The sequence below is a fragment of the Indicator indicator genome, chromosome 24, assembly GCF_027791375.1.
Source record: "Indicator indicator isolate 239-I01 chromosome 24, UM_Iind_1.1, whole genome shotgun sequence".
NCBI lineage: Eukaryota > Metazoa > Chordata > Aves > Piciformes > Indicatoridae > Indicator > Indicator indicator.
Window position 1 is genome coordinate 3,836,061 of NC_072033.1, and position 22,641 is coordinate 3,858,701.

At 53.4% G+C, this 22,641-nt stretch overlaps 1 protein-coding gene across 4 annotated transcripts; it reads right to left on the bottom strand.

The window, feature by feature from the left end:
• Nucleotides 1-3,488: 3,488 nt before the first annotated feature.
• HNF4A (hepatocyte nuclear factor 4 alpha) lies at nt 3,489-20,121 on the bottom strand. Of its 4 annotated transcripts, none has more exons than XM_054391843.1 (10): nt 20,010-20,121; nt 16,222-16,396; nt 14,660-14,754; nt 12,600-12,706; nt 10,720-10,875; nt 7,312-7,399; nt 6,159-6,314; nt 5,012-5,248; nt 4,255-4,377; nt 3,489-3,631 (listed from the first exon to the last, which is right to left on the bottom strand). In XM_054391843.1, the coding sequence occupies exons 1-10, from the start codon at nt 20,119-20,121 to the stop codon at nt 3,489-3,491; spliced, it is 1,392 nt and encodes a 463-aa protein (XP_054247818.1). The 4 variants fall into 4 exon arrangements, with proteins under 4 accessions (XP_054247818.1, XP_054247817.1, XP_054247815.1 ...); XM_054391842.1 differs by having other exon boundaries at nt 20,007-20,121; XM_054391840.1 differs by having other exon boundaries at nt 3,489-3,672; nt 4,251-4,377; nt 20,007-20,121.
• Between the last annotated feature and the right edge of the window lie 2,520 nt (nt 20,122-22,641).

Sequence of the window (22,641 nt, forward strand, 5' to 3'; positions counted from 1 at the left end):
GGCTGTTTCTGGGGCACTTTGAGGATTTTTTTTTTTTCCAAGAGACCTGAATCCAGTCATAAGAAACCTCCTGTAGTGACTGCACTGATTTAAGATTAACCAGGTAAAGGCCAGCCTTCATAGAGCAATTCATGGGAAGCAACCATGGGAGAGTTTATTGCTTTGAAGATTTGATATTATGCCTGTGCAGTTCTTAGGGCATATACCCAGGCAGAACCAGCCCTGAGTCTCAGGGCTCCTGTGGCAGGCAGAGGGCTCCTGGTTTATATTCTGCATTAAGCAGATGGAGCCAACTCCTTTTCCTTCCCTCAAGTGGACAACCATTCAGACAGTGTGTGCTGAGGTGACACATGTCCTGCCACTGCCTTTGCTGACCTTGCTCAGGCACTCAGGGCTCTGGACCATCATGGGTGTTCAGGTACTGAGGACATGTAACCTGAGGTCCTTCCTATTCCCTGAGTCCTTGTCCCCAGAGTGGAGGCAGGCTCTGAGTGCTGTCTCCACATGATCCTCAAACACAGTCTGAATCTCATCCCTGCATCTCCCACCTCTTGACAGTTTTCACCAGCATGACTGCCCAGTGGGAGGCCCCTGGATGTGCAAGTGGGATGGAAGATGAGCCTGCTTCTCATGCCTCTTCCTTGGGAGGAGACTGCCCACCTCATTCCATGTCAGGGGCAGGAGGTGGGAGAACATGAAGGGCATCTCCTAGAGCTCAGAGCTGCAGATGCTGGATGCTGTTCCTGCCCAGACACCTGATCTTTGCAGCCTCTGTCCCTTCTTCCTCTTATCTTCCTGGGCATGCTACAGCTGAGTGCAGGCTCCTGTGAGCAGAGGAACAGCTGGTTCACAACCTGCTCTAATTGTCTCCCTGTTTCTTCACCTTTACAACCAGTGACAAATTGACTTTCACTTTACCATCTTATTGTGCCCTGCAGGCTCAGGCTGCCTTTGGCTGCAGCTGTAGGCTGGCAGCATGTGAGCCAAAGCAGAGTCAGCACCTCAGAGTGCTCAGAAAGCAGCTCTGGATTACAAAAGGGCCTTAAAAATGAGCATGGCCAAAATGCTAAGATGTTTTGGCTTCCTTTGCTTAGCTTTCAGAGTGTGCTTACATCAAGTCTTTAAGCTCCCTTGGAACCCTGAAAGCAAATATTTCTTCTTCATATTTGTTTTTCTCTTGATGAAGGTCAGGATTGTCATTGGGTCCTGTGGTTCCAGCATGCATGGCTTTGGGACAGACACCAGCTAGCATCAGATTTCCCAGGAAATCCTGGCAGCTGGCAGCAGCATCCAACCCTTGTTTGGGCTTTGTCCTCAGCACACACGTGTCTTGTGCTCAGCCCAGCACTGAGGTGAGCCCCTGGATTGAAAAGAAATCCTCCCAGAAGAAAGAAATCCACCTGTCTGGGAAAAGTTAGAAAATACTTTGGCATTTATTTATTTTTCTTTTTTTTTTCTCTCTCTCTTTTTTTTTTTTTTAAATGAATACAAACTCTAGTGAAGAAATATTCCTCTGTTTCCATTGGAAGGCAGTAACCAGCAAAAAATTAATGTACAATATGGAGGAATGCTTGGTGCAAAACAGACCAGAAGAGGCTTCCCCACAGAGCATCTCTAGGCAGAGGGAAAAAAAAAAAAAGTTTGCTGCAGTTGGAGGAGACAGCCTGGTAATTGAGGGGGGGAGAGGGAGGGAGTGGGTTGCATTTAATCTCCCAATTATAAATAATCAATGTGATTTACAAATTATTTTACAGGAAATGATTGGATTCATCATTGCAATAAATTACTTGGTAGGATGCCACCAGAGCTGAGGGACAGCACAACACTTCTGAGGCACAAGGTGAAGGGCTTCATTTTGCACTGGGAATGAAAGGACAGACCTGCAGCTGCCCTGGCTGGGCTGGCTCAGACTCATCCCCACCAAGGACCTCTCAGCAGCCGAGGTCCCACCAGCTCCATCTTCCCCAGAGGTCAGCATCCCACATAGTCTGTGGTTAGTTAGAGCTGCTGTGGCCTTGTGCTGCCCAAACTGAGTGGTGCAGGGCTCTGCAAGCTCCAGCCCTGCTGGCACCCAGAGGAACCAGCGCTGGGTGCAGGAGGGCTCAGGTCTGCTGGGCTCTGCTGTAAACCAAGGGGCAGAGCTGCAAGGCTTGGGCACAGGCAGGCACAGAGAAGCAAGGGCTGTGGAAGGGAGGGAGCAGGGCAGGTGGGTGCAGACCCAAGGGACTTGGGTGAGGCACGGCCTTGCCTTGGCCTCTGCCATTCTCTGCAGGAATCAAAGCAGTGGTCTTGAGGCTGCTGCCCTCAAACCCTCTGAGGCCTGAAGGAGACATAAGCAATTCTTATCCTGTTGTGAAGGCTTTTCCATCTGTTACCAGCCACTCTCTCCATGCTGGAGCAGTGGCACTGGACTGGACAAGCAGATTATAGGACATAGTGCAGCTGAGATCCTGGGTTACAATGCTCCCAGGACTTGGTCAACTCAAGACCTTGGTCCAGTCTGTGAGACCTGGGCTCCTCCTACCCTCACAGCTCTCTCCCTTTCATATGTCCTTTTCTCTGCTTCCTTCCAAACAGGCATCCAGTGGTCTTCTTCTGACTGCTGAGAATCACTATTTGGGCCAGTGATACTTGGGTAGTGCTGCCCACCACCAGCCTCTCTGGGGTGACCCCATCCCATCAGCTGAAATCTTCTGAATCTCATGGTCCCCCAGCTTCCCAATCCAGGTAGCAAGGAGAGGACCAGTAAGTGGTGTAAGGGGGAGATTTGGCAGTGGTTGTCTCTCTGAGCCATGTGGTGGGAGGGGTGGTCATGGCACAGAAATAACAAAACCTCTCCAAGGGCAGAAGGATCCAAACAATGGAGAATTTACCCCAGGATCAGCTGTAAAGGTTTGTTAGATCTGTCTAGGAGAGTCTGTGTGCTGAGGGGACACCATGCAAGGACCTGGGACTAGCCAAGGGTGGGGAATGGTTCTGCCAGTGGTGCCTGGGCAAAACCCACGTTCTTCACCTGCTGTTATGCTCCCAAGGGAGCTTCCATCTCCATCAAGTTTGGCTGGACTGGGGGCTGTCTGGAGAGCTGGCATGGCTGCAGGAGGGAAGCCCTCTGCTCACACAGCACAGAGTTCACAGGGTCTGGTGTGTACCTACCAATGCTGAGAGGTGGCGATGGGGGAACAGGCAGCTGCATTGTCCCCAGCCAGTCCCTGCCACCTCCCCGCAGAGGGAGACAGAAGTCTGTCCCTGAGGACTGAGGGGTTCAGGAAGGCTTCAGCCTTGGTTCTAGGACTTGGGGCTGCCCATGGCACATGCTGTCCGTGTCTGCAGAAGGACAGCTTCTGATGGTGGTGGACCAGTCAAATAACCAAGCCTGTGCGTTTGCACCCAAGCACCTCTGGGATGGCTTCTCCTTTCACAGTGACAGAGTCAGTTTGGGCTCTTCTCCCACAGGGTCTTCTAACCAAGGCCAGGTGCTGTGCAGGTCGCTAGATGACCTCCTGCTTGGTGATGGCAGGCTGTGGGATGGAGGTGGGCTGCTTGGCCACAGTCGCGATGGCTCCAGGCAGCAGCTTGTATTGCTCTGGTCCTGAGCCCGCAGGTGGAGATGGCTGTGGAGTTTCTGGAGTAGCTACAGAGAGAGAAACATAATTAGGAGAGGGCCTCATGGCCCTGACAGCACTGAGGTCTGTCCTCAGTCGTGCAAGGTTCATGTGTGAGCAAGGCAGAGGCTCTGCAGCAAAACCGCTGCTCCCGGTGGCTGGTGTGCAAGGCAGACTGGATGCAAAGGCATCGCCAGATGCCCTGGAAGAACCACAATAACTAACATCAAATGAGAGGACCTGTGGCATTCTGAGCTGGAATGGCCACTTTTATTTGGTCACTTGAGGTGATCTCAGCCCAAATTCCCAAGTGGTGGCCCCAGACTCCCCTGTTTTGCAGAGGGCAGTGAGCTGTGTCTGAACCAGGCTAGGGGAGCGGAGCCTTCCACTGATTTCAGCAGGCACTGGATGGGATTATTCATCCCCTAAGGGCTTTGCAAAAGCTACACTCTGCCAGGGAACATCGTGTGGGATTAGTCAGTCTGTCCTAATCTAATCTCACCCACCACTTTCATTGTCTTCTCCTCCTTTTGCATAGGAATTTCTCACACACTCTCCTGCATGGAAATGTCCTTGCGAGGTAGAAACAACCTCAGCAGGCAATCAGGAAAGCTCTCCATGGTGGAGCCCTGCCCTCTCAGGTGATACTCACACATCTGCCCGTTGTGCATCTGAGGAGGCATTGTGTTAGCCACAATGACATTTGTTCCCAGGTTCTCCTGGATCAGGTGAGGGTGCAGGGGGTGGTGAGCATGCGGCGTTTCGCTTGATGAGCCTGAAAACGTGCACAGGGCATTAGATGCCTCTGGGGCAAAAGGGGACAGTTCAGGGGACAGTCCAAGGCTTTGTGCAGGACCAGCTGGTGTGACTGGAGCACACCCTTCCTTTTTACCTCCACAGGTGCCTTGGGCTCCTTAACCCCTGCCTGCTCCCTGCATTTCCTCTCCCACAGGGTTATGTTCCTCTCCTGCTGAGTCACACCTCCACGTAAAGAAGAGCACAGTGGCAACTTCTCATTTTGTTCTGTCCCATTGGATGCTCCCACCAGAAAATCTGGAACACTCTAAGCTTTCAGACCCTTTTGTTTTGGTGACTCCTTTCTGACAGGGAGGAGGATTAAGTACAACGGCTGGTAGGAGTCTGGGGGTGGCACAGCAAAGTTTGTCCATGTGCAGAGAGCTGGGGACACCTCCCATGAAGAGATGCACAGCTAATGCAGCTCTTCAGGTGAGCAGACATGGGGCACCCTTTGTTCCCAGTGCTAGAGGGAGAGGATTTTGTGTGAGGCAAGGGCTGACCCGCCTGTGGGCTGTCTCTTTCCAGGTAGGAACCAATGGCTGCGTTGATTCTCAGCCGGGGAGCGATCAGGGAACGCTGAGAGGTCTCTTGTGGGAGGCGCAGGTACTCACCCCCCAGCAGCATCTCCTGCAGCAGGTTGTCAATCTTGGCCATGCCGAAGAGCTTGACGAACTGGATCTGCTCGATCATCTGCCAGGTGATGCTCTGCAGCACGGGCAGCAGCAGCAGCAGCTCCCCGAAGCGGCCGCGGCAGTCGTACTGCCGGTCGTTGATGTAGTCCTCCAGGCTCACCTGCACCTGGTACCGCAGCCGCTTGATCTTGGAGGGGTCGCTCAGGCCCTTGGCATCTGAAACAACACACAGAGCAGCTGCACAGGCTGCTCCTCTGGCAGCTTGCCCTTCAGGGACAGCCTGCATCTGGGTGCAGACTGAGGGGAGCTGTCTGCTCGTTGTCTGCTGCAGTGGATGGCTCTGCTCAGGCTGCCTTCTCCCCTCCCTCCAAGAACAGTCTGGCCCAGAGAGGCAACCAGGCAGCATTTCCACAGCTCAGAAGCAGTGTTAATCAGCATAACCCAGACGAGTGTGCACTTGCAGCCCAGAAAGCCAATCCCATCCTGGGCTGCATCAAGAGAAGTGTGGCCAGCAGGGCAAGGGAGGTGATTCTCCCCTTCTACTCCACTCTGGTGAGACCCCACCTGGAGTACTGCATCCAGTTCTGGAGCCTCTGTTACAAGAAGGATCTGGAAGTGCTGGAGCATGTCCAGAGAAGGGCTGCAAGGATGAGCAGAGGGCTGGAGCTCCTCTGCTATGAAGACAGACTGAGAGAGTTGGGGTTATTCAGATTGGAGAAGAGAAGGCTCCCAGGAGACCATACTGTGGACTTTCAGTATGTTAAGGGGGCCTACAGGAAAGCTGGGGAGGAACTGTTTAGGGTATCAGGTGTTGGTAGGACTAGGAATGGAACTAAAATAAAAATGGGTAAATTCAGATTGGATGTTAGGAAGAAATTCTTCCTCAGGAGGGTGGTGAGAGACTGGCAGAGGTTGCCCAGGGAGCTGGTGGAAGCCTCATCCCTGGAGGTTTTTGCAGCCAGGCTGGATGTGGCTGTGAGCAACCTGCTGTGGTGTGAGGTGTCCCTGCCCATGGCACGGGGGTTGGAACTGGATGATCCTTGAGGTCCCTTCCAACCCTAACAATTCTGTGATTCTGTGATTACTAGTCCCCCCTGATGGTGACCCTGAGGGAGCTGGAGCATACCTGGGTCGAAGAAGATGATGGCCTTCAGGCAGGCGTACTCATTGTCGTCTATCTGCAGCTCCTGGAAGGGCAGCACCAGCTCGTCCAGGATGCGCACAGCCACGCGGTTCACCTCCACCAGCTCGGGGCAGTTCCGTGGGATGATGTGGTCGTTCCCTTTGGGCAAGCAGCACAGGCACCATTGCCTTGTCAGGAGGGGCAAGGAGTTCAAACCCCAGGTAACCAATGCTGAGATCATTTTGAGAGTGGAGGCTCCTCCTCTGCCCCTGCCTTGGCTTGGCACACCAGAAATGCTGCCCTGTGTTGCCTCTCCTCACACCAGAGTCACTCGAGCAAGGACAAGCTGGCTGAGTGTGATGGTTTGAAACTGTCTCTTTAATTTTTCTTTGCAAAGTTCAAGCAGAGAAAGCGAAAGAGTGTAAATAAGTCACTACTGGGTGTAAGAAAGCAAAAATAATGATTGTTCTAAACACTTCCATTGGATAGATAGAAATGTTTAAGAACTATTACTCAAAGTGGGGCACTGGGCACTCTGCATTCTGCAGTGGGGGCAGTTGCTGGGCTGTCTGGCTGCTGTTTCTTCTTCTCTTCTAGCTGAAGATAACACAGACCTTGGCGAGCTAAGTTAACAACTTCTCTGCTTTAGCTAACTCTGCTTTCTGCCAGGGGGGTCTGGGGGGGAGGCCCCTGGGAGAGAGGCCCCTTTGGGGGGAAGCAAAGGGAGCTTGGTTGTGTCTTTCTATTGATTGTATATATTTGTAAATGTTGTGAATTTTGTATATTTGTACATATTCATTGCATTTCATCATAGATTGTAGATTTTGCTTGTAAATACAGCTTTCATTTGCTTCCAGACTGAGCTAGCCTGGTTATTGTCGGTGGGGGGGGGGAATTTCAGCTCACACTGACACACCGAGGAGTGAGGCCTTCTCTCATTCACACCACAGCCTGCTTACACAAACCTGGGGGGGGGGCAATGTGAATGTTCAAAGGTCCCCAACTCTGCCACATGCCGTGGCCTTGGCTTGCTAATATACAGAAGAACTCAAACCATCACCCTGCAAGAAACAAACGCTGAACGCCCCTCTCCTTCACCCCAGCAGGGAAGCTTCACAGAAGCAGATGGGCCAGGAGCAGAAGCACACTTCTTTACCTAGCAGCAAGACATCCTTGAACACCATGGACCTCTTGGCAGCTCCCAGTAGCAGATGCTCCCCTGCGTGTGCTCGCAGCAGTGCTACCTGCAAGGGCAGGGGAGGGTTATTTGGGTGAGTCAGAGCCACAGCTGTGATTTCATGCAAGCAAGAGAGAAAGCCCAGTGCCCCTGTGCTGCACTCAGGGGTGGGGAGCCAGGGTTCCTCTCCAGCCACAGTCAGAGAAAGAAGGCAGAAAGCAGCCTCCTTTATGCACTCTTGTGAATAGCTAAAAATCCAGTAGAACCAGTAGCTGCTAGACAGCACCTGAGACATCCCATGGTTACAGCACATATCATGAGCAAGACTGTCTGTGTCAGTGTGAGCTGATGGCAGCAGTGGGACATGCTCACAGTGGGCTGTTTGCAGACACCACAGCTCCCAGCAGGTGCAGAGCCAGGGACCATGCTCCAGCCTGGGAGGTGGGGGGAGCAGTCCACTGCGTTGGACAGTTGCTGTGCAATCACAGCTGGTGACACAGGGGTCACCCTCTGGCCACGGCTCCCTCCCCAGCAGCAGGCATTTGGGCCAGGGAAGCCACGGGCATGTTTTTCTGCCTTGATGTTAATGATTGAAGTGTTTCATTTTACACCCTCCAGTGGCTCCTGAGAATGTTCTGAGTCTTTTGCCCTCCTTCAGTTAAAAATTTCAAAGATTTAGGCAGAATCAGAAGTTAACGATTGGACAGCCTGACACAAAGGCTTCTTAATGTCCAGCCAGGAGCCTCTGCTGCAAAAAAACCCAACAATTAAACATTAATGAAGAGATTCTGAAGAGAGTGTCCTGATGGGAATGGTCCCCTTGTCCAGTGTGTTATCCCTCAGCCAGGAGAAGTCTTGTTCTACCAGAACTGCCAGGAGAATTTCACCCATGGAGGAGGGCTCTGGGTACAGGAGCTGCTGATGTCTGAGAGGGGGGCTTTTTCTTTTTGCAAGGAGTGGAAAAAGTGATGCAAAATAAACAGAGTGGAGGTCCCTGCAAAAAAAAAAAAAAAAGACTGCACACACCACACTTGGTGCTGGAGGAGCTTCATCTGTGTGCCAAGACCTAGCCTCTCACCATGCAAACAGGGGTGGGTGCCTGCTTCTAATTAGCAGAGCTGCACAAAACTGAGCTTTCCTCTCTGGTGAGACTTTGAGAGGGGTGGAAGGTCCAAAGGAGGAACAAAGCCCTCACAGATAAATACCATGCTCAAGAAAGCCCAGCTTGGAGCCACCATTAGTTTGTATGAGCAGGGTTAAATTCCTCCAGCAAGGCAAGCCCCTCTTGTTTGGTGCTTGCAGAAGAAAGCAGAGCTTTTTCACTGTAAGATGTGTTGGCTTTGCTGCCCCAAACCCAGGGGTGGACACTTTGGTACAGAGGAGGAACAAGGGCTGGGTGTGCCCCTTCCTGTGAAAACCAGAGCACAGCTGAGTCATCCTCAGGGAACACTTCAATGAAATGTGGATTTTCCAGCAGGAAATGGATGCAAACTTGAACATAGAAGGTTTCACCTCAACATGAGGAGAAACTTCTTTACAGTGAGGGTGCTGGAGCCCTGGAGCAGGCTGCCCAGAGAAGTTGTGGATTTTCCTCCTCTGGAGACTTTCAAAGCCAACCTGGATGCATTCCTGTGTGGACTAGCCTGGGTGATCCTGCTTTGGCAGGGGGATTGGACTCAATGATCCCTCCCTAGAGGTCCCTTCCAACCTCTAACATTCTATTGATTCTGTGATTCTGTGAAGTGCTCCCACTGGACATGTCTTGACTGGCTCTCAGGGCCCTTGGGCATGGCCTTGCATGCAGGTGTTTCAGCCCTGCTCCCTAGCATTTCTCTCCTTCCTCCTGCCCTCCCCTGAGAATCTGCTGCCTCTGTTCTCTCACCATCCTTGGGAAGCATGGGTGGCATTGACTGGTCAGCTTTAAGGCAGCACAGACTTTTCTCTCAAGCCTTTTGGAACAGACTGGGAACAGCTTAAGGAGGTCATACCAGGAGACCTCTTTCAGTCAGGAGAAGCCTGTGCAACATGCTGAGAGTAGCCTCTCCCTAATGGGAAGACAGGGCTCAGCCAGTCTCATCTCTAGGTTTTGTTTTGTCCTCTAAGAAGTTTTGCAGCCCCACAGCTGTTAAAGGGGCTCATGTGAAGGTTCTGGGTTGTGCAGAGATGTTAACCAGGAGGTCTTCTGCCTCCATGGCAAACAGCATGAGGATGCAGTGGGTTGTGTAGAGCTGGGCAAGCTCCCCCTGGGCTGCAGCTGTTTGCTGTATGTCTGGCACTTTGCCATTGGTGTCCAGTTTGGTATCCACATTTTGGAGCTGGATTTGCCTTAGCAGTTTAACAGAGTTCTTACTCTTTTGAAGAATCCAGCACCTGCTCACAATGGAAAAGGGGGAAATCTACTCCTGTGGTAACAGCACTGAGTTCCCTGGGGTTCCTGAAGAGCTGGGATTGAGGATTCAGGGGGCTTTGATCAGCTGAGTACTCTTGCTGTCTAGATACCATTTGTCTTCATGATAGAAAGATTACCTCAGGTCAGCAGGGCTGGAGACTGATCCTAGCTGAAGAGAGCACATGCTGCTTTTGTGGCTGTACACTGGGCAAACTGGAAAAAACTTCCCACCTGTGGCAGGACCTGTGCTGTCCCCTGCCAGAAGTGCTACCCCTTCCCCCTGGAGGCTCCCTCCCATCCACATGTGCTGTTCAAGGCTGGGCACACATCATCTCCTGCAACATCTGCTGCAGTCCTCTGAAATGTAGACTTACACAGGAGACCTCTCCTGGTGTATCTTTGAGGCTGCCTGAGCCCCTGCAGTCTTATAGAGGATATCAACCCCCTGTGCCCCTCTTGGGTAGAAAACTGGCAAATGTAATTTGAGTAACTTTTGTTCAAATGCTGATATATTCCTGCTTTTAAACCCTGAAGAGAGATTTTCTTGTTGCCCTGGGAGCAAACCAGTGTTGAGCTTCAATAACTCTGTACTAGGAAAGTGGACACAAACCCATCCCCAGGCCAGAAGCAGAAAGAAAGCTTGGAAAGGCAGGTTTGGGTTTAAATCTTGAGCAGACCTTAGGCTACAAATCTGTCCTGCTAGGTCTGATTGCCCTGAGCATTTGTATAGCACTTGAGGAGTTCCAAGTGCTGCATGATCTGTAATTAATAAACAACTGACTGCCAGCCCCATGCAAAATGCTCACCTGATAATACACCCAGCTCAGCCTTATCAGGCCTGTGCTCATCAGCTGATTGGCTGCAAGTGCAAATGGGCTGTGCTGGCATTGTATGGATGCTGCTCCCAATCAGCTGCAGCAGCCAGGATAACAAAATGCACATCTGCATATCTCAGCTCCCCACCACCTTCACCTGAGCCAGGGGGAGGGGGGACTTGCCTGGTCATCCAGGGGCAGCTCACAGAAGGCAGGGATGTACTTGGCCCACTCCACCAGCACCAGCAGCTGCTGCTTCATGGATTCACAAACGTCAGAGATGTTGGCAATCTTCTTCCCTCGGATGTCTCCGTTGATCCCAGGAACTGGGGATGATATCTGGAGGGAGAGAAGGGACCCTTCAGCTTTCAGTGCTGCAGAGGAAATGCAGGCAGGACGCTCCCTGGTCTGTGGGTTGATGCTAGGTCCAACACCTGCAGTTGCTTTTTTTCTGTTGCTGCTCTCAAAACATGGAGCCCAGTGTAACTCATTTAAATTAAGATCAGCCTGTGGGGGGTCTGTGAACATGAAAAACTTTAGAGCTGAGGCTGGGGATCCTCTTGGTCCACAAGAGAAATGTTTCTTAAGCCAAGATCTTCCTTCCACTGAATAACTGTGCTCAGTCACGATCCAAGAGGGAACAGTGAGGCTCATGTAGTGCTCAGCCTTACCAGTATCAAGGGCACATCCACTCAGCATAGCTGCTTAAGCTACTGGATCCCACCAAAGGGCAGAGAACTGTTGCTTCTTCCACCTTGATCCAGAGCTGGTGCTTGCCCAGACCTGTCCTGTCTGCTTTTGGCAGGAGACAGCCAGGCTCTGCTTCTCCTGTCTGAGTCAGCAGGAGCACAAGCAGCCTGCTGAAGGCAGCTCTCCAGGTGTGACACTGTTTTCCATGAGCACCAGGTCAGTAACTGCCATTGCCCAATGTGAGCTGCAGAGACAGCAAGCTGTGGCACGGCTGCACATGTGCAAACATGCTGGACACAGGCCGTGCTCTGGACACAGTGAAGTATTTGTCACTGCAGAGGCAAACTGGGGCCACTGCATTTGCAAAGGACAAGCCTGACAGCTCTGCAAGAACTGTCACACACAGGCAACATCTCCCCAGGCTGCTGCCCAGCTCTCAACGCATGGCTGCTGACCCAACTCATCCCGAGGTTTGCCCTCAGCCCCTGCTTGATCCTCCTGTTCCTGTGTGCAATGAACTCAGCCCCTGCCCTCCCTGCTTCTGGACAGCAGCAGCTCTTCCTGTCCTGGGCCTGCAAGCACCTTCACCTTGGACCTTGCCAGCCTCCCCAAGGAAGCAGGATTCAGATGCCACCTGCATGCTTTTCTCTCAGGTTGCACTACCTGGAAGGCTTCCAGCACTGGAGCTGTTACTGAATAAATACGATTGTAAAAGCCTCACCATGTATTACCCTAATCAGAGGGCCCGGAAGGCTTAGCAAATAAATAAAGACCTCTGAGTGAGTGACCCGAGATCCTGGAGAAAGCAGCTCCTCAGCAGTATCTGGTTCTAATTAGCTGGGCACAGAAAAGTTACCAATTACCCTGCTGGAGCCTCATTGTTTAATGAGTCTCTGTGTGCCCTGCAGGAGAGCAGGATCACCCCTGGATTTGTCCATGGTTGTAGTTTTTATCAGCAGACCCTGCTCCAGCCTTACAGAGGCTGCTACTGAGGGACTCAGAGCCTCAGAAACGTCCTTCCCTTGCAGATTGGGAGACTTGAGGCCCCATTAGTTCACCCCTCTGGGAGCAGCACCCACATGCATTTTATAGGGTATATAAATCCTCTGGGGCTGGGGTAAGCCAATTTTGGGGGTTCTGTGTGCAGAACAGATTATTGTTATATTATGTACTACTGAGTTCTGGAGCAAGGAACATTAAAGGGAAGGTTTTAGGGAACAAATGCCTTTGGAAAGCCAGAGCCCAGCTGGCAGGTAAGTCACTTAGAGAAAAGATGACAATTTGAAGCCTTGGCTGTTAAATACCCACCCAGCTCTGCTATCCAGGTCAGTACCCAGTGCCTCTGCACTTGTGAAAGAAGGAGGAGGAGTTACCTGCTGTGCCAGGACTTCTGCCTGCAGGAGGACATTGATGGAGGGCAAGCTGCTGTCTTCATAACTTGACCTGCGGGTGCTGATCCGGTCGCGTTCGTTCTGCACAGCTGCAAGAGAGCCCTTGGCTGAGCTGCGGCACAGCAGTGCCCACCAGCAGCCCACGCAGCCCTTCAGTGCCCCCCTGCCTTGGCTGCTCCCCCGGCCTGGCAGCGTGGAGCTGCAGCTGTGTCTGGTTTGTGATGGGCTCCTTGCAAGAGCTGCCTACATCTGGAGTTCTGTTTTCATATCGGCTCTGCTCTGCTTTTGTGGGATGGGGTCAGTTCAGAGGCCAGGCACCTGGTTCAGAGCCTGTGGAATTCAAGGGGAAGGCTCCTTCCAGAGGAGCTGGCTCTGACGTTTTGAAATCAGGATATGGGGTCTGACATGCTGGCCATGCTCATGAGCCCACAGCTTAGGTGTGGAATGGAGGAGCTGAGTATCTGCACAGCTTGTTTGTCTGTCCATATGACTTCTGTGAGCTCTCTTTGGGAAGCTCCTGCCCTGGGTAGGTACAGTTGGAAAACTTCCTTCTAACTACAATAAGGAAGGAAGTGCAGAACAGCTTCTGTTTATCTATCCAGAGCAACAGAGCCCTCTCATACCTTATCATAATGAGAGTCCCAGGACAGGTTTGACCCCTGCATACCTCCCTGCTTGCTCTGCTCTGGGGAAGGACCAGGGCTTTGAGTCTAGAGGTGGCAGCAGCCAGAGCAGCAGCAGGAGTGCTGAGGGGGGGACAGCTCTGCCTGTGACAGCCTGGCTGTCACTTACCCCTGCCACACCACGCAGAGCCATCTGCTCAAACAAGGTATTGATCAATGGCAGGGGAAGCAGAACAGGCCCTGCCTTAGCTGGTGGCTCTCTGGATTGATGCCTTCTCCATGTATAAATCCTCCTGATAAAAAGCAATAAGGAGGCTGTGCCTGGAGAAAAGCCCTGCAGTCAGCGGCTGTAAATAGGAGCTCTCAAGGTTATGCTGCTTGTTATCAGCAGCAGGCCCCCGAGTTCAGTCACGCCATGATGTTTTCCAAATGTTTGCTCAGTATTAGCTGGTCATGCACCTAATGGAACTTCCATTGAACATTAACAGACAGCAGCCAGGCTCTGGGCTTGGGATGAGCAGGGACAGGAGGATTCCTCTGTTCTTCAGAAAGAGGCACCCCCCTCCCCGAGTTCCTCGCCACACCTCAGCCCCTCGTTTAACAGGGAAGAAATCTTCCTGCCCCGAGGTGTTCCTGCAGGCTGGGGGTTCTGGGGAAGCCACCCAGCTACCACTGGTCTTTCCCTCTTGTCTTCAAGGCCCCTTTTTCTCCTAAGTTTCTTCTTGAGGGGGTGTGAACTGGGAGGAGCACAGGGTTTCATTTCTCTACATGGGGCAGCAAGGCCAAACACCTTCCAGTTGTCCCCTTGCAGACATCAATGGGAGGAGCTCTGGAGTGCCAGGCAGCTCCTCTGGGCTGCTTCTGGCAGACCGTCCCTCCACAGACAGGGCCATTAGCAAGGTCAGCAGCAGCAAGCTGCTTGGTGCCCTGCTGTGTGGGAGCAGGGTGATGTGCATCAGTGTGAGCAAGAATGAGCTGCAGAGGCCTGAGTGTGATCCATGTGTGCAGGTGTGGGCAGTTCTGAGACACAACCACAGCCCTGCAGCACCCTCCTGGGCTTGTCTTTGCTGGCACTTTGAGAAGTGCCCTGAGGAGAGGCCCTGAAATTGAATTTGGGAACATGCAGTGCCACCATTCCTTGCCCTCAGCTGCTGGAACGATGGCTGCTTGCTTTCACCCAGGTGGGAGTAGGTAGGTTGAGCACATGTAGGGCTCCTGCCTGGAAGCCCAAACTCCTTAAACCGTGCTGTGACGGGGGCCTGGATGTGTGCACAAGGGAGCAGAGTGGAGGGAAGACAGGGCTAAGATGGCTGGGCTCAGATGTGCATGGCAGGGACTGTCCTTGGGCTGCAAGGACTTCCTCAAACACACTGAGTGGCTGCTGCAGGGGGAGCACAGGGAGGCCACCCCATCACCTACCTTCTTTCTTCATCCCTGCTCGGAAGCACTTCTTCAGCCTGCAGTAGCGGCACTGGTTCCTCTTGTCTTTGTCTACCACACACTGCCTGTTAAACCTGGGGAGAAAGAGAGGTGTGAGGAGCAGCGAGTCTGAGCCTGAAGGCAGGACAAAACACAGCCCCAAGCAGCAACATGTGCTCAGAGCAGGATCTCAGAGGTTCACTCTGAGAAAGGAGCCCCAGCCTGTGCCATTTCCATGTTTGCTTTAACTTGAGGCTTTTTCTTTGCACTGAACATTTCACTACTTGGATCTGCCTCTGGATGTTCAATAAGGATGGGCTGGAGCCTCACAGTCCCAGGCAGGAGCTCAGGCTCACTAATCACTAGGCACAGAATGCTCATGATGGACTAGCAAGTCCCAGTGAAGTTAAAAATGTGAACTAGGAGGGTCAGAGCCAGCTTAGGAGGGAGGAGAATGCATTCACTCAGGGTAGAAGGTTGCTCTTGATCTAGCAAGGCTAAGAAGTGGGTGTAAGTCCCTGCATCTCTCCAGAGCTGTGTGTGGGGATCTAAGCAGGTTGGTTCTGGACAGCATTGCTGGTGTGCAAACAGCTCTGCAGCCACCTGCACATCAGAGAGGACTCGGGAAGCAAGCAGCTCCTTCCCTCCATGCTTGTACCACCACCAAAGCCATCACACATGGCAGGGCAAACACTGATCTCCCATTTGTGTGTCTCCTGCCTGCAGCACAAGCCTGGGGACCAGTGGCAGCAGGAATTTCACTTGCAAATTTGCTGGTTTACTGCTGGTTGGTCAAGTTTGCAAAGCAAAGACAAAGGCCCGTGGAGCTGGGAAAGGGCTCCCAGCACCACGGAGCCCTGCATCTTTAAAAGGACTTCTTTCTAACATGCTCTGTAAAGCCCCAAGCTAAGACTTGTCCAAACGGATGCCTGAGAGCAGCTTTTTAAGCATTTTTGTAGCACAGTCTCCAAAGAACTGTGCAGCTTGGCATTCTCACTGGAGCTGTGGGCAGGCAGCTCCCTGGGCAGCCAGTTTAAATAACCCTGGGGTGCAGGTGACACTGTGCTTCACATGCACCCACAAACCTGGGCTGTCTTTCTGCCACTCAAATTTTAGAGTCACATTGATCTTCGTGCTCTCCAAGTGGCTGTCAGGCCACCAGGAGTAACTGACTCCAAAAGCCCAAGTGATTTACACACTCTGAGCTGGAGATTCCTTGCTTCCCTCTGAGATTCCTTGGTTCCCTCTGTGACTGTCTGCCAGTGGGTTGCTCAGAGCAGGGCACAGCCATTGATAGCACCAGAGAGCTGTGGGCTACCACCAAGGACACAAGGTACCTAAAGAATGGGACGAGACCTCCCAGAGTCTTTCTCTGGTGATGACTGGAGGGTAGTCCCAGAGTGAGAGTGGTCTCTGACCCTTCCCAGCTAGTGTGAGGTCAGAGAAAGTGACGGAGGATGAAGAAGATGAAGGACTATGTTGTCATGCTCTGAGGACTTTGCCATTCAGCTCCTAGGGACAGTTTTGTCTCAGGCACAGGGCTCTGTCCCCTCTGTCCTCACCTGCAGGAGTACATGTGGTTCTTCCTGACACTCCTCCTGAAGAAGCCCTTGCAGCCATCACAGCTGGAAGCTCCGTAGTGCTTCCCCGTAGCACGGTCCCCGCAGATGGCACACAGGGCGCTCACCCCAATGCCGCTGGAAGTGTTGATGTTGGCTGCTTCTGATGGAGATGTGTCTGCTTGGGAAGGGACACAGGGAGAAGAAGAGAGTGAAACAGACCCCTGAGATTTCTTAACTCAGTTTCCAGTGTTGGACTTGATTTTGGAGGAGCCAGGCTGCATGTCAGAGAGGTGTGCAGGGAGAGGTGAGTGCTGCAGGTGTTTTCTCACTGCACTTTTGAGTGTGCCAGGGTGAGGCAGCTCTTCCTAAAGGCCTTCAGACAAAGTGGAAACTCATTTGCATGAGTCACAGAGCAGAGCTAGAATGCCTGAGGGATCTGTAGACACTTTGGGCTGCAGTAGCACGGAGAGCAGAAGCTGGTGCAGACCCGAAGCAGAGGCTTTACAGCTCAAGGCGAGCAGCTGGTTTGTTAGAGGGGGGTTTGTGTTACAGCACTGAGAGGGCCTGGGTCAGCCCTGAGCAAATGCAGTTAAAGAAGTGAGGTGATCAGCTCCCTTTGCTGGAGAACCTCTCTGCTGGGCATGCAGCTCCAGCTTTAAATGCAGAACAAACTCAAATGACTTCATGAGGGCAAGGAAGAACTGATGGAGCTAACCTAGAAAGAAAGGATGGTGTCTAGCATGGAGCAGGCTGTACTCTGGCCATCTTCTAGAGTCTAGTCCCACCACAACGAGACTGAAGTGTCTTGACAGGCCTCACAGACTGAGGGGGGCTGGCACTTGCAGGGCTCTTGTGGGAGGATGGGGAATTGCAGCAGCCTCTGTCAGAAAGGACACCTGAAAGACTCGAAACCATCCAAGCCCTACACTAAAACCCCTCCAGCAAGCCAAACAAACCTCAAGGCTGAAGGGCTCAGCCCTTAATTCAGCTGATGTCACTGTCCCCTCCCGTGTACATTTTCCTGTACCAGCACAGGCACATTCCCCTGCCTCAGTGGAATTCCCATGCACAAATGACACCCAGGATCTGCATGGCCATAGAAACCTGCTGGGATTTCCATGCTTGAATCTTTTGGTCCCTGGGCTTGGCAGGACCACAGTTAACTCTCATCTTGGGAGGGCCACAGCTGCTGCCACTTGGCACCCAGCAGAGAGAGGCCTGGGTACTATAAAAAGGCTGGTCCCAAAAGACCTCCCCTTGGCAGCTGGGTGCTAGGGGAGGCTGAAGCAAGGCTGCCTGAGGCAGGGCTGCTGTTTTAGCTGTCTTGTTGCAGAGAGAGGAGCTTGCTGCACAGCCTGCTCCTGCCATCCCTCAGCAGGAGGAACTGGTGAGGATTCAGCAGTGAGCTGGCACAGAGGATCTCAGACTAGCCCCTTCCCTGGCTCTAGCAGCACCTTTCACTTCCCTGCCTGCTTTGTGTCTTTCTAATTCTTTGAGACCCTGTTGTATTTCTTGCTGAGTCTGTTTGCTGCCCCTCTGGGTCCCTGCCTGGCACAGCCTGCACACAGCTGCATTCCCATGTGTGCAGCACTGCCCAAGCAAAGCTTCTCTCTCCTCTCCCAAAGCCCTGAGCTCCTTCCAAGCCTGCTCTGGCAGTCTCTTGTCCCATGAGCAGCTTGCCTCCAAAAGCATCCTTCCTCCCAACACATCCTGAGGGCTCAGCTGGCTGAATGATCCTCAGATCATTCCAGAATGAAGGTTAGGTTCCCAGTCCCAGCTAAACACTGTGGACTTTTAGGAGAGGAAGATCTGCCCTGCCTGTGATCACATTGCCTGTGCATCTGTGGCAGCCCAGATAAACCCCTGCTTAGCAGAGTATCCTGCTGTAATCTAATGAACATTGAACAGGAAAGGCTGGCACCGTTATCAAGGGCATTGCAACATCTCAGACTAATAGCCAGGCCACAATAAAATTATTGCCTAATGGATCATTTTCCCAATTAAGTTTATTTTGTGGTGTCAGGAATGTGAGCTCCTAGCTGCTGCAGTGCTGTGGGTGTGCTGAGGCTGATTTAAAGGGAGAAAAAAAAATATCTGAGTTTCAGTTTGCGACCTCGCAGCTGAGACTTGTGTTAGAACAGGAGCTCCTGGAGAGGTTCCCTGAGAATGAGATGAGTTTGGTTTGTGATGGTGGCAAACTTGGATCACTGCTAGGCAGCCACTTCTGGGCTGGAGCTGCTGAGCTGGGCAGGGGCTGAGCTCTCCTGCAGTCCTCATTCAGAACAGGGCCTTGAGGTTCTGCAGGTGAAGATTCTTCAGGCAGAGGTGTGGGCAGTTGCCAGGGTGCCAAGCAGCCCCAGAAGCAAAACCTGCCCATAGCCTGGAACTGGGCAGAGGAGGAGAGGTGTTGGTGCTGCCTGACCCAGCTGACTCATCCACCCCTTGGGCAGATTTCATTTTGTGCTTGATCTTGTCGTAAAATTGTTGTGCCCCTCTGCTTTGGGGAGTCTTTAGTCTGGGGAGACCAAGACACAGACCCTCTGTGCTGGAGCCTCTGCCTGCTGGGTGGGAGAGGGACATGGAGGGGAAGCAAGACCTGGGCTTGTATCAAAGGGTCCAGATTGGCATTAGCAGAGCCAAAGGAGGTTGCTCTCAGCTCTGAGACCCCTGGGTAGGTAAACCAACCTCCAGGAGCAGAGAAGAGGCTGAGAGCCTGCTAGTGAGGGGTTGCTACACAGCAGTGACACTATGGTGTCACAGCTGTGACAGAGCAGACCCATAGCCCAGAGAAGCCAGGCACAGGTTGTGAGGGGAGAGCCCACACTGCTGGCACAGCCCTCCCAGGACAGGGTGTCTGGGCAGCCTGTGGCACAGCAGGCAGGAGAAAAAGGGCTTGGGGGGTCGCTTTCTGTGGCTTACTTCGTTTAGTCATTAACCTCCTATTTAGAGAGACTCTGGGGGGGACTTAGAGAGGAATCTTCTGCTATCTCTGAGCATTATAGTCAGCAGGTCTCCTTGGTCCTGAAACAGGTGGGACAGTGGTGCAAATCCTGGTGGGCTAAGTGTGATCCTACCCCGCTGGGGGGATGAGAATCCTCCTCTATCCTTGCCAGGTCCCCTTGCTTCTCACGCCGGGGGCTGAGCCCTCCCAGCCCTGCAGAACTGCCAGGGAAGGGGATGCCACCCTGCACCCCAGCTCTGCAAGGGGAAGGGCCGAGGCTTCTGGGCAGCTCTGGGGGCAATGCCTGAATCATTTTTTCACCTTTTCCAGGTGCTAAATGTCCAGGCAAGCCAATCTCCAGCTGCTGCTGGGCTGGGACTGGCTCTCTGCTCTGGGACTGGGCTGCCTGTCGGGCGAGCTGTCAGCAGTGTTTCACTCAGAAGCTTTTAGCCAGTCTTTGCTCTTGCCTGGGGTCTGGGGGAGGTGGGACCCATCCTCTGCTCAGCCCCAGCCTGGTCTCTGAGCCGAGTGTCTGGTGGGGATCCCTCACTGCACCCGGCTCCTGGCTTGTGCCCGTCCCCAAGGTGTCCGGGCTGCAGGACGCTGTCCCACCCGCCCCGAGCACAGCGTTGCACCAGCCCCTCCATTTCTCCCCAGGGCAGGCAGAAACCCCTCACTGAGCTGCTAGGACACCCCCCCACACACATCCTCCAAGCTGGCAGCCACCCCCCCGCCTTCCCCAGCCCTCCTGGGCAGCATTGCAGTGGCTGCCCCAGGCACTCCTCCTCCAGCAGCCCCCAGCTCGTCGCACCACGGCGCGGGGGAGCAGGCGGAGGGGACTCACCGCTGCCCATGGCCAGCACCTGCATGTTCTCAAACTCCAGGGTGGTGTAGGCCGGGTCCAGCGCCGCGCTGTAGTCGGCCATCTCCATGTCCATGAGGGCTTTGGAGAGGCGCATGGTCCTCTGCCCCCTCCGCTGCCCCTGGCCCAGGCTGCTGGCCCCGCTGCCTCCCTCTGCCTTGGCTCCGGCCCCTCTCCCTTCGCTTTTATTTCAAATATTTCTCTGAAGGGATTTGCTGAGCCTCCAGGCCTGGACTCCCCGGAGGGGTGGAGGCAGGAGGCAGGGGGTTAATCGTTAATCATCTCGCCCAGTGCTGAGCTTGCTGGGTTTTTGGTGGAGCTGCAGTGATTCCTGTGACTGTTTGTTATTGAACCTCGAGGTGCTTTGCCCATCCCGGCTGCCAGGCGCAGGCAGCAGCAGGCACTCCCCGGGAACACCTTCCCGGGCCGGTGACCTTGATGCTGAGCTGCCAGCCTTGGTCTTAATTGTACCTGGGGTGGGAAACTTGGAAAACACCCCACCAGCAGAACAAGGTTGCTGTTCACTGCTGTCATTGCCTTTCCTCTCTGCCGTTGGCTGCTTTCTCCCCTGTCTTTCCCTTTTCAGGCTCCCCCCATCCCTCCCACACCTTCTTCCTTTTTCTCCCTCACCCCGAGAGAAGGTCAGTGCCTGCCTGGCTGTTCACACCTTGCTATGCAAAGTAACGACGCACATCTCCTCTTACTTCCCTGTAAACTGAGTTTTACAGAGGCTGGATGCCCTGTAAACAGTTCCCACCCTGTAGCCATGGTGGATAGGGCTGGAGGGTGCTCTGGGCATCACTGAGGCTGCTCCTGCCCCACTGCTGGAGCCACCCTGTGCCACACCCCCCCCAAATTTTGGTTTTGACTGATGCACCTTAAAATTGTCCTTAGACACTTTACAAGGTGACAGAACTTTGCTCTGCAGTGGGATTTCTGCTTCAGAAGGTGCAGCTGTTGCCAGCTCTCTGCCACCAGTACCGATGGGGGTTCTGCCACTTTGTCCAGGGGGTGCTGAGGTCTGACCCACTGGTCCTGGGCAGGAGGGACCAGAGAGCACGGCAGAGCTGCCTGTGCTAATCCAAGTGCTCTCCTCCCCATCTGGCCCTGGGTACATCTCTCCCCTGCTTCAGACAGATGTTTCAGTGTAATTGCAAGATCAACAAGGGGGAATTTATCTGTCGGCTGTCCTGGGCAGGAGAATGAGCTGCTAATGGTTTGGTGTCTGCCAATGGTTTGATGTCTGCCAGTGGTTTGGTGTCTGCTTGCTCTGCAGTGAAAATGGCCCGGAGATGTCCCAACCAGCAGTCCACAGGCTGCTGATCTGGGCTCCCAGTTGGCTCATATCTGTGCTCCCCAGGCACCCCAATGCAGCCCTGGCCCCACTGGTGCCCCAAACCACCCTGTCCATGGTGGCATCACTGTCACAATGCCACACCAAGGTCTCTGCCTTTGGACAGTGATGCTAGTGACAATTTGCTGTTCACCTTTTAGCAGCACAAGGGATCTCCAGAACTCTGACTTACAGAGCACTTCCAACAAGCTCTTCTGCCCTGAGGCTGCAGATCTGCTGAGTGAAGCTGAGTGCAGGGGAGAGCCCCTGGGACTGGTGAGGAACAATCCTGTGCTGCAGGGCAAGCAGTCCCCTGGGCTGGGCTCCCAAGAGAGCCACAGGTCCCCACACTTCTGTGCCAGTGGCTCTCCCTCCAGCAGGAGCCATCCTCAGCTGAAAACTGTTTTTATGATGTGTGCACTGGGATCAGGATGCTAAGGTGGATCATGGCCCCTTCCTTGGCCCCGTCCCAGGGTCCTCCATCCCCATCCTGGCTGGGCCACAGTGATCCCTTTGATTAGATAAATGCTGCAGACACCAGGTCAAATATGTGCAGGACTTGCCACAGCGTCTGGTGCAATATCCTAACAGCAGGACCCATTCTGCTCTGCTCAGCACAACCACCCTTCAGGGCCTGCTGAGCAAGAAGGGCTGCAAAGGCCATTTGCTCCCCAGGCAGGAAGGATTAAAAGGACCAGGAATAGAACCGGGAGAGGAGATGCACATGGGAGAGGGGCAGATAAGGAGCAGGGAAGTTTGGAGAGCCTTAGGTGGCTGACGAGGTCAGGGCTGATGGTGGCTCTTGTGTTCTCACTACCAGTGTCCTCCATCTATCACCAGTGCCCCCTCCCAAATCCCTTGTCTCAGCGTGGAGGTCGAGGACCATACCAGTGAGGGCCACCCTGCACTTCCTTTGCCCCCAGGATGGGCTCATGATGGAAAGCTGCTGCCTGCTCCCCAGCCATGGTCTGCTGCTGAGGCTGATGTCTGCCTGGAGATGTTCTACCTTGTGTCCCCCTGACATCTCTGCCTGGTGGCTCTTGGGACAGCTTGCCAAGGGAGTCATTGCTTGTGCTAGCCAACAGCACCCTGGGGCTGGTTGAAATTAGAGATGTTCAAGCTGGTTGGGTTAATCCAAACACTGCTGTCCTACAGAAGGTGTTTTGCCATTTTTATTCCAGACTGAGACAACTTGTAGCTGGCAAACCCCCACTGGAAGGCAAAGGTTGTTCCCAGACCAGGTACTCAGCTTTCAGGCCCTCTCCTTTCTCCTCCTGTACCCAT

Bases quoted from the DNA above. Each gene is read 5' to 3' on its own strand.
- HNF4A (XM_054391840.1), bottom strand. From the start codon at position 20,121: ATGCGCCTCTCCAAAGCCCTCATGGACATGGAGATGGCCGACTACAGC. The intron at 12,707-14,659 runs GTAGGTGATGGG...GCTCTCTTGCAG, and splicing joins AGCAGGGATGAAGAAAGAAG to CTGTGCAGAACGAACGCGAC. The intron at 3,673-4,250 runs GTATCACCTGAG...CAGTGCTGTCAG, and splicing joins CACAACGGGCAGATGTGTGA to GGCCATGAGGCCCTCTCCTA.